The sequence below is a fragment of the Lingula anatina genome, chromosome 3 (assembly GCF_051362555.1).
Source record: "Lingula anatina isolate TDL-2025a chromosome 3, LinAna3.0, whole genome shotgun sequence".
NCBI lineage: Eukaryota > Metazoa > Brachiopoda > Lingulata > Lingulida > Lingulidae > Lingula > Lingula anatina.
This window is the reverse complement of record NC_141769.1, coordinates 13,958,029-13,968,496: the sequence shown is the minus strand read 5'-3', so window position 1 is coordinate 13,968,496 and position 10,468 is coordinate 13,958,029. Positions and strand designations below refer to the sequence as shown.

General features: G+C 37.3%; 1 protein-coding gene across 1 annotated transcript; it reads left to right on the top strand.

Annotated features, from left to right (window-relative positions):
- The first annotated feature begins 1,139 nt into the window (after nt 1-1,139).
- On the top strand, nt 1,140-10,219 carry LOC147762935 (uncharacterized). Its single transcript, XM_087009568.1, has 4 exons — nt 1,140-1,425; nt 6,442-6,640; nt 9,019-9,279; nt 9,836-10,219. The coding sequence occupies exons 2-4, from the start codon at nt 6,478-6,480 to the stop codon at nt 9,949-9,951; spliced, it is 540 nt and encodes a 179-aa protein (XP_086865694.1). The 5' UTR covers nt 1,140-1,425; nt 6,442-6,477; the 3' UTR covers nt 9,952-10,219.
- The last annotated feature ends 249 nt before the right edge of the window (nt 10,220-10,468 follow it).

The following is a 10,468-nucleotide window of genomic DNA, read 5'->3' as shown; positions in this document are numbered from 1 at the left end:
TACTGAGATTGCCTGATCTGATAGTGTGTCTGTCTTTTTGTCCGCACCAATTAAGTAGGCAATTTATTTATATGCATATCGTAAATATCATAACCGGATCCACATGAAGGCCAAGAGAAAACAGGTTGTATAAGCCTAGGGATCTGGCGTTGGCTATTTCAAAAGTAAATTCCTATGACATCGGGCACTTTCCAAATATTATGTAACAGAAATAATATCCAAGACACATTTAACTGTGAGAGACGTAAACAAGGATCACAGAAATAGTTTTATTGACAAATATTGAATGACAGATAAAAATAAAAGATTGTTGTAATCACGCAAGAGATGATGTAAAGGAAATAAGTAAATGTGTGATCTGTGCGGAAAAGTAGGGCATAAATATCCTTTTATTTGTATGGAAAGTAAAGCGTTGAATAAACGTTTGAAATCTCACAACTCGTCCTCGGCTTCAGTAAAAAACGACTTTATTACGTTTCTGTCCATTGTGTATTTACTAGACATCAAAGAAAGGAACAAAGTAGAAACGCGCTTGCGGTTTATAATTTTCATAAGTGCCAATTTGTGTTGGATAAATGTGTAGTATGCCAACAATTAATATCTTCATTCTGATTTTGAAAATTACAGGTAAACTTAGTTAGTAATACTAGTAACAGTCTCGCATAACCATTCAGTATTGCGTCTATGCATAGCTACTCATTAAATGTTATGAATTTTTTCAAAGTTTTCCTGAGTTTCGCAATACATGGACACAAGGTGCATAATACCGCCAAGCGTGGAGAATTCTGTTAAGGCCACCCGCCAGTGGTGAGACAGTCTGAATGAATTATTATTATTATTATCATAATTATCATTATAAGTTTAGCGAAAAAAATATATATATGAATACTGAGACAATCCCTAGGTTTTCAGCGCGCCAAAGGAACTGACGCCTTGACAAGCGTGCTTAGAAACGAGCGTGACTGTCTGAATGAATTCTACTCGAAATCGAACAGCGTGGCTGTTCAAAGGAATCTTCGATCATCCGCATGCTGTTCAATCAAAAGCAACTGCTTCTTACTGGGCACGCCCACCTCCAGTTATTTTCGTCCGTGTAACAATGCGTATAAGGCTGCACTGGCCTGGGTGATGTTCAGAGTGACAGGAAGCACCTCAAAGTGAAGATATCGGCCAATAACGGATGTACAGATTACATTTAGGCATGGCAACCTGACGGCTCACAACAAACATACGCATTACAATTGTACATTGAAAGTCAGGGGTATAGGTACCATCGCTTTAGAAGCTGTTAAAGGCTCGCCGTTTGGAAGTGGAAGTTTGCATCTTTTCATTGATCTTTTCAAAAAGAAGAGAGGCAATTGTTTTGACATCTTGGAAACCGCACCAGATTGTACAATCAAGTATAGCGTGAATATTCCTTGTAAGGTAAGTCATTTATTACCTCTCTTTGTTTATTTGGATTATAAAGAACACGACGCAGAAAAATACTTTTCCAAGGTTAAAATAGCAACTCCGCGGTATACTCTTACCGGCTACATGAACCTTTTGATATTATGTTATCCTTCTGTAATAATAATAATAATTATTATTATAATAATAATAATGAAAAACAGTCATTCAAATTTAATTTGTCTAGATCAGAGCTTGTACTCTAGTATTTCACTGCGTGCCGGCTGGACTTTGGATTGATATAAAATACCTATTTTAAAGATCCTGGTTTTTCAAGCATCATTGAATAAAAACGATTTTGTATCCAATTCATTTTAAATCGCGCGAAGTATTTTGATTATTAGGCGCAATTGTGTACATCCCATTCTGATAATATCGTGAACAGCATTTAATCTAAAACATCGTGCTGAAGTGAATATTGCCAGTGGACTCACAGGTTACCGTCACCTACCCGCCACGCATAGACGCAGGTTAACCATTGGGTATAATAAAACAACCCGCAGTGTATTCGAATAGCGTGATAAGCAATTCCATGACAATTAACAGTTTCAACACGTTAATTATCAATGGATCGGTCCATAACTGTCTAAATTAGCTGTGAACTGACCCCAAAAGGAGAATATACATAGGTGAGGCATATTGAAGAATTAAATATGCATATGGAATTTTTGTTTAATAAGAACGCAACTCATCAGATGCATATATGACTGAAGCTATCCATATCTGTTTGATTTCTTAGTGTGTCCAAAAAGAATAAATGTTTGATAGATAGCTGGCGAGTTTTGTCAAAATAGATCGTAATTTGTGATTAAACTGAATTGACTTTTTTCAGAGGATATGGAAGGTAAGGACGCGTGTGTTACTTGTTTTCAAAATAAGGGGAAAATCAAAACTTTTCTGCAACTGTATCTATCACGGATAAAAGTGGTGCCACAATTTGTAAAACGAAAAAAAAAATGTCGGTGTCGAGGGCAAATTTTATGCATTATTTTGGGGTTGAAATGTTGACATAATGCAAATAACAAATGCGCAATTGTTTTAATCATTTTACTTAAATGAAAAGTGCATCTCACGCATTTTACAAAAGACTTTAACAAGCGTCAGCCAATTATGATAGTAAGGAATATTAAGTTAATTACCATAAGCCGACACAATTTTTGCCAAAGATCGAGCCTGTAGCTGACATTCTTGTGCATAACAGTGACATGATAAGTTCTCTCACGGAAGCATTCATGTACCAAACATTAAACATTACGGCTGCTTACGTTTTTCATAATATAAATGTATTAGAAATTTTGTTACCTCTCTCTCTCTCTCTCTCTCTCTCTCTCTCTCTCTCTCTCTCTGAGGCAATGTAATGGAGTGGGTATACACGCACATATTATCAAGTTTCTAGAAATGACAACTTGAAGCCAGAAGCGCGTGAAAATCACTGCAACAAAAACTTTGGTGATCACAGGAAAGGCTTTTTTATGAAATGGTCAATAAACATGAAACATATAGTTTACATTTGGTTTTCACAAGCATATCCACTTCTTTGATTAGGTAGCGAGGCTATAGCAAACTACGTTTCATCAAAACTATACTATTATTATAGGTCTAAAATAAGTATAGGAAACGATCTGATATCCGGTAAGCGATGTCTGATAAACAAAAAATCTTGACCGATGACGTCATCACTAAAGGATGATTGCCCGATCACGTCATCCTCTTATAACTATGCTAATTTATGCATGGATAAATATTGCCTTTTTATATATATTAGAAAAATCCCTGACAAGTTATACAATTGTACTAAAGAAAGGCAACGTCTACCCCATTTCTGGTCCCTAACAAGCTTACTTTTATTTTTACATAAAAGAGGAAAGCACAGTTAGTGTTATTTCAGGCACTTAGACCCCATTTCCATAGATTTTAGATCGATCTATCCCTGTGGGGAGTCTCACTAGATTACTGTCAGCTTAGCCGGCTTAAGCGTCTGTCCCGCCTACTGAAAGCTGTAAGGGGGTAATTAACTATGGTGCGCGCTCGGCTGACTGCAATTTATCGTGAACCCCCAGGGAGTTAGGTCGATCTAAATCTTAATCTCTGGATCGATCTAAATCTCTGGGAATACACCCTTAATTTACTGCAATTCTACAGAAATCCCTGCATTTGAAAATTCACAGAAAATCCTATTTAACATTTTTGTGATTTTTGTGAATCATATTTTTTTCTTCAGCTTTAGGACTCATTCCCAATAAAATTATCGTTCTACGTAGGTCGATCCAACTGGCCGGGGACTCCCACTGAGTGCAATCAGACTGACAGATTAACACGCCACTTCTTGTTTCCATCGTCCTCGTATTATCTTTAGCTTTTCTGTACTCTATTCAAAGCCAGGAGGAGGTGTGTTAATCTACTTATCTGATTGTATTGAGTCCCAGCGGAGTTGGATGGATCTCCACCTACGTAGTACTAATTTCAGTGGGAACGAGCCCTTATACCCTGAATTGATGCTGTTCTCTTCAGACTTGCCATCGCCCACGTATTAGCCACGAACCTTGATTCCTGTGAAAGTACGCCCCTCGTTCTCTTCTGCCCTTGTTTTACCCTTGACTCATTAATAGAATCTACTAACTGGCAGATTAACACGAAACACTTGCTGCCATGTACAGAAAATGTTTCGCATGCAACTGGTTGTGACCCGGTCTCAAAGCCAAAAACCCTGGGTAAACCGGGTGAGATTGGCAACTCTGTTCAGATTCAGTCTCCTCCTGCACTACAGGTGGGGGTTCTCAGTGGGTGATCAAAAAGCATCAACGACCTTCTACAAACAGATTTCGACCGAATATTTTGTGTGTACGAATGTTATATACCAACAGTATATGAAGTTGAAATTGAATAACGTGGCTTAAGACGGTTGCACGGTGCAAGCTTTACAGAATTCAGTTGTATAAAATCAGAGTTGAATCCAACAGCAAACCAAATTTAAAAAAGAAGGGGGAATTGGGTTCAACAGAGAATTTAGATCATCAGACGAAGTCAGCTATAATTTTTGCTAGGATTTTTAATAGCCATAGACATTAGTGTACGCGAAATGCCAAAAAGGTAATGGTCACTTATCAGAAGGCGTTATGGCAACTCATATTTAATATCATGGGCATTTTCCACGCACAGGAAAGCGAAGACGAGAGAGGGAAACATAACTGATTTGTCTCGGTGTTTTCATATTGATTTTTAAAAGGTGATAAATTTACCACTGAGCATATAGAAAGGACAAGCTTTTTGGCTGCTGAATGTGTTGCAATTGAGAAGATAAGGGTCATTTCCAATATCTCATTCCTAGAGACCATTCCCAGAGACTATCGTGCTAACTTTGGATCGATCTATCTCCAAGGGGATCCTCACTAAATTGTTATAAACTTAAGCGGCTTAAATGTCACGCCTACTAAAGCTGTAAGGGGGTAATTAACTACCGGAGGCCGAGCGTGCACGAAAGTTAATTACCCCCTAGCTGATTCTGTAGGCGTGACAGCCGCTTAAGTTGATAGCAATTTAGCGTGAATCCCCATAGAATTAGACCGATCCTATTGGATCGACCTAGGCATGGGAATCATTCCTAGACATTTAAAAGATCGGATTAGGCAGTTTGGATAGAAGTTGGCTTCTCGCAGTTAGAAAAAAGAAAAATGTTGTGTGAAGACAAAAACACCACATTGCATGTCTTGACTTCATGCACCGCAAGCTTTCAAACACTGGAATGTGTACACGCTGTAGCTTCTTGGGCCATTAGATAAATAAATAAAATAAGCAAACTAATAGGACGCATTAAAATGACGAAAAGGATAAGGAAATGTGTGCTACATGTATAACGGTTATAATGGCAGTTTGACAGGTAGTCTGCTACCTTCTTTGTGTAGACATGTGTAGACATGTTGTGTAGACATGTTGAACTAAAGAATACTCAAATTCCAGTCTTCTTTTGAGCAGACTTTCTGAGAATTGACACCTAAGCATGCGTTCAATCAAGTGTGATGATTTTAGTTTCCAATATGTCATGATATGGGGGTGTCTGCCACATACTGAACTATCAGACCCTAAGGAGCCAAACAATACGATTACACCAAAGCTTTTGTGTCACGATATTTTTTACTCCTTTTTTTATCATTTTGTTTTTTAGACTCTCATTCTTGATAATAACCAGCATAAAATCGTATTCACTGAGATTTTTGCCTGTTAAAGAATGCTCCCTTATACTTAAAAAATCTCTGAATGTTGTAACTTAACGAGCAAATGACTGCATGAACACCACCTATGTAACAGTTAACATTTAATGTTTAGTTGAACCGTCAAAGCGATTATTAATTTATTTATTTATTACTTATTTATTTATTCCCAACTCAGGATGAAAGACCTAAAAGACATAAAATCGCACACAAAATTCCCAAAGTAAAATCACATAATAAAATCGTTCTAATATAAGTAATAAAATCATTCTAGAATGTGTTAAGGTTAGGACAGAGATGTAATAAAAATGAATAAAATTTAAAAAGCTTTGGTTAAAAGTTGAATCATGCTATATTCAAATTATACTTGTATGTTTATCAATAAATTCATGTTCTATAAGTATGTATGTATAGGAAAATGAGAAAAGTCACATAGCTTCGATAATTCTGTTACTCAGACATAAAGGCTCTTCAGAATAGCAGTTCCTGAGCAACATCCAATGTTATGTGAACACGTATATAAGCGCGTGCGTGCTTTAGTGTTTATTTTCTTGGTAAAACGGGAGATGCCTAACTAGTTAATTAATCTGCTAGATGTTGCTAAAATGAGATCAATTTAGCAGTATATAACTGGAGATCATTAGAACCCTCCGTTATTCGCACATCATTTCTTCCATGGATCACCTCTATGCCTTAGCCATACAGGACTAAGTGTGACGGAGCCAACCCAGCAGCGATTTACTTTAATCAAGTAGTAATCTCCCTCGTTTTCTTCATGCTTCAGGTACTGTTTACTTTTGGCAGAGAAAGATATTTAAAGATGGCAACGTGTTTACATTGTGCTACCCGAATGTGTGTTGGGATTCTTCTTCTCACCACGACACTGCGCGCGGCACCGTACCCGTCCACCTATTCTGAGGACAACAGTCGGCTCTTGGACACAGGCGAAAATTCCTTAACAACGAACCCAGAAGATGACTATGGTAAGTGACGAGTTAAGAATCGTCATTTTCTATCAACAAATATTGTACATATTTTGGGTATTCTGTCGCCAGTTGCAGTGGTTAAGCTGTTTGTAAAGTAAAACTGCATTTTTGCTGGCTGGTGTTTTTTTAAAACATTTTGACCGTTTGTGCTGAAACGGTGGATGATGCATGAGCGAAACTCCTTTATTTCAATCATTAAAGGGCAAGAGTTGGACGCAATGTGTAGATATTAATCAACAAGCAGCGCTGTCAGCGGCTGAGGCGCACAAACATTTTTTCTTGCATTGAGCATGTACTTTCGTAAATATTTTTCTGAAAAGTTAACGAGAAATTGAGAGTAATTGATTCGAACCTATGCCTCTTGGACACTTGGTTGGTGATGCCGACTTCCAAGCATTTAAGTGACAGTTATGATACAATTAAGGTCTGGTGTTTAAAGAAATAAGACGCTGACAGAAATAACCATATCTATGATGACTCGAGCTATAAGTTGGTATATCAAAATAGCACCGATATGAGGTTGGTTGCGTAAAATTAGCATACATTTTACATTCAGTTTTCCGTAGAGCATAACACAACTTTTGGGGAGTTTAGTTTGTTCGTAGCCTAAATGATATTCACAAGTTCTACTCTGATAACTGCAAGAGGGTGGAAGTTGTCATGAGGCCAGTGATTATAAGGCATGTGTGCTTGTTTCGATTTCACAAGTTCAGGATAATGATAATAACTTCTTGATTTCTTGGATAACCTCCAACTATGGCAACAGCATCACGTTTTTCCTACTGCGAGTTGGAATAAATTATGTATTGCGAGACAGGAAAAGAACGGATTCATGCACTTTGTGGCTCAGTAAGGAGTGTCTTGTTTGTCCAGATTAAGCTTGTGGAGAAATACGTGTGTCTTTTGTTAATGATCAACATATCTGTTTAATCACAATATTAGTGATACTGACTTAGTTCCCCCCTCCATTCTTCCTTTCCCTCTCTTTCTCCGGCCTTGTAAAATTGAGCCGAAGTATCGATTTGGACAAGTTGTACAAATAATAAGAAAGTTTGTCGATACCTTTAATTTTTTCCACCTTGACAATACCATTATTTTTTTATAACCTTCAATATTCTATACAATTGCAAGCTTAAAATCAGAATATGGCATAATTGTGCACCTCAAAGAGAAAATTGGCGTTCTCCCGTCGAACATTCCAAGAGCTAATCTAAACACGTTTTGAATGGCACCTAATGATATCTTAAGGATACTGTTAGCCTTTGCCAAAAATTTCTTGTTTACTGCCTTAAATACATTCCTTTGGATAGCAGGTAAATCTTCAGTGTTTAGTGAGTAAATATTCATGTCATCTTACGGGTGACATCATAATTGCGATTTTGGGGTAAAAATTGAAAAATCGGTTTCTCAAATTTCTCCTTAACCTGGGCACCCACGGACACCATTTTAGCGCCAAAATAATGACACCATCTAGCACTCTGAAACCAAAAGTAGATGACTTATTCAATAATTGGAAGCAGGAAAAAAACTCATTTTCGGTAGCTGGGTGATAATAAAGGCTTACAATACCCTTAACATTATTTTATGTCCATGGCGGCCCATTTACAAAAATAACATTTTAATGTCCTTTTCACTGGTGACGTGCACAGGATGTGATATGGCTTTCCACACTAGCAATTTATGCCTTTCTTGGAAAAAATAAAACAGCAGTCTAATGAAACCGCTGTCTTAATGATATCAATTTACTATATAATTACTGATTGTCAAAAGCTGTTTCCTTTATTACATAATTGACGATGACGTTTTTTTTCTTTAATTTGGCCTATTTTCGCCATTGACGAAAAACTTAAAATTGGGTTTGATGTTTTGCTTCTGTGTTTTTAATAGAGGCATGTATGTATACAGATTAATGAGATCATTATTTTCATTTTTTTCTGTCTAAAACTTGTTTGGCCTTTATTTATTCGTTGTTAAGCATCATCTTCCACTGCTCCATTTAGCACTTCTTTGCCACTTTGTTGTTTTTAAATACGTCATAGGCTGATTTTAGAATAACAAATGTTCAAGCAGTTTTCAAAGGTTTTCAGATTTGTTCCAAATCAAGTTCCCCATTAATGTTATACAGAAAATAGAATCTTTGGTAAATCATATTTAATATCGACGAACTGATGAAGATCTTGTTCTCGTCACACATGGTAAAATCATTAATAAATTTCATGTAAATAGTTTATACTTGATAAACATGTCATATTTTATAAATTCTTCATTTTTAAGTGGTGTTTATAATCAACTGACTTATCACATGGTACCAACTCTATGTCGCAGCTGTGCAAAATAAATATTATTATTGATGTTGACCATTTTTTCTATTTCAGTCTTAATCAGTGAAGGGGATGGCACGGAAAATGCTGACGGTACAAACTCTGGTCTTCAAGGCTATCACCTGGTGACCCGCCATGAAACCGACTCTACGGAACTCACTAGAAATGAGGAAGACATCTTGGACTCTTACCTTAATGCAATGAAAATCAAAGCACTCGCCAGCATGCCCAGCAAGAGACGCCATAGATATCAGACAGACAGTTTCCTTGAACCTGCTTTGGATTCTCAATATATCAAAATAAACAAATACGCAGGTATGTGGTCTACTCTCTCTCTCTCTCTCTGTCTCTCTTAGACCCCATTTCCATAGATTTTAGATCGATCTATCCCTGTGGGGAGTCTCACTAGATTACTGTCAGCTTAGCCGGCGTAAGCGTCTGTCCCGCCTACTTGAAGCTGTAAAGGGGTAATTAACTGTCGTGCGCGCTCGGCTGACTACAATTTAGCGTGAACCCCCAGGGAGTTAGGTCGATCTAAATCTTAATCTCTGGATCGATCTAAATCTCTGGGAATGCACCCTTAGTTTATCTGTCTGTCTCTGCTCTTCTGCCAATCTGCTTTCTTTACTCTTTTGTTTTACTATCACACTAGGCACTACCGCATTTTACTTCTCTTCACTAAGAATTAAAATTGAACGCCACATCGGGTACTTAATTTTGGGTGTTTCAATCCAACTTGCTTGGATCTCTATTTAATAACCCTCTCTCTCTCTTTCTCGCGCGCGCGCGCGCGTGTGTGTGTGCTTAATTAACATTGGGTATCAATTTATTAATGAAAAATATATAACAATTTTGTTCTATTGTTTTCTAGGCATTACAAAACGCCAGGATGTGTCGTTGTCCCAGCTTGCACAGATGCTCTCTAACCTCAAGCCAAACAAAGGAAGAGGCGGCTTAAGTATGGGCAATCTGCGTATCGGAAAATAGACAATCCAGTAATGGGATTAATGTAGAAATACCTGGAGTCTGAATAACATTAGCGGGTTTGCTTTAATAAAACTTGGTTCTCGTAATGTACATGTACCATACATAGAACTGAGATGCAATAAACCCAGTGTTATATAATTGTGCCAGTTGACTGAACTGTACTTTATGTCATATAGATGTACATAAAACGGCAATAGCCTAGGTCTGTTGAGGTCGACGCCGTGGCCACTAAATGAACCTTCGGAAAATAAATGACTTGTTTGTTCTATTTCAAATTCTCAGCTCCAACTGATTCTTTGTTTCTGAAACAGCTGCGTTCCCTTTATATCACGCGAAAGCGAAAATTATTTAGTGGTTTCAAAAATATATTTCACAGTTGTCAATCTTCAAGTTGTTTTTTTTTTATGATATTGACAATCAGTTCTGATTTCACTGCTCTCCAGTTAACTTAGAATTTGGGCAAAGTCACATGCAGAATAAAAAAATCAAACTTGTTATTTTGCAATCCTCCCTCAGG

Excerpts from the sequence above, each read along its gene's own strand:
- LOC147762935 (XM_087009568.1), top strand. The coding sequence starts at position 6,478 with ATGGCAACGTGTTTACATTGTGCTACCCGAATGTGTGTTGGGATTCTT. Across the intron at positions 6,641-9,018 it reads GAACCCAGAAGATGACTATG|TCTTAATCAGTGAAGGGGAT; the intron begins GTAAGTGACGAG and ends TTTCTATTTCAG. Across the intron at positions 9,280-9,835 it reads CAAAATAAACAAATACGCAG|GCATTACAAAACGCCAGGAT; the intron begins GTATGTGGTCTA and ends ATTGTTTTCTAG.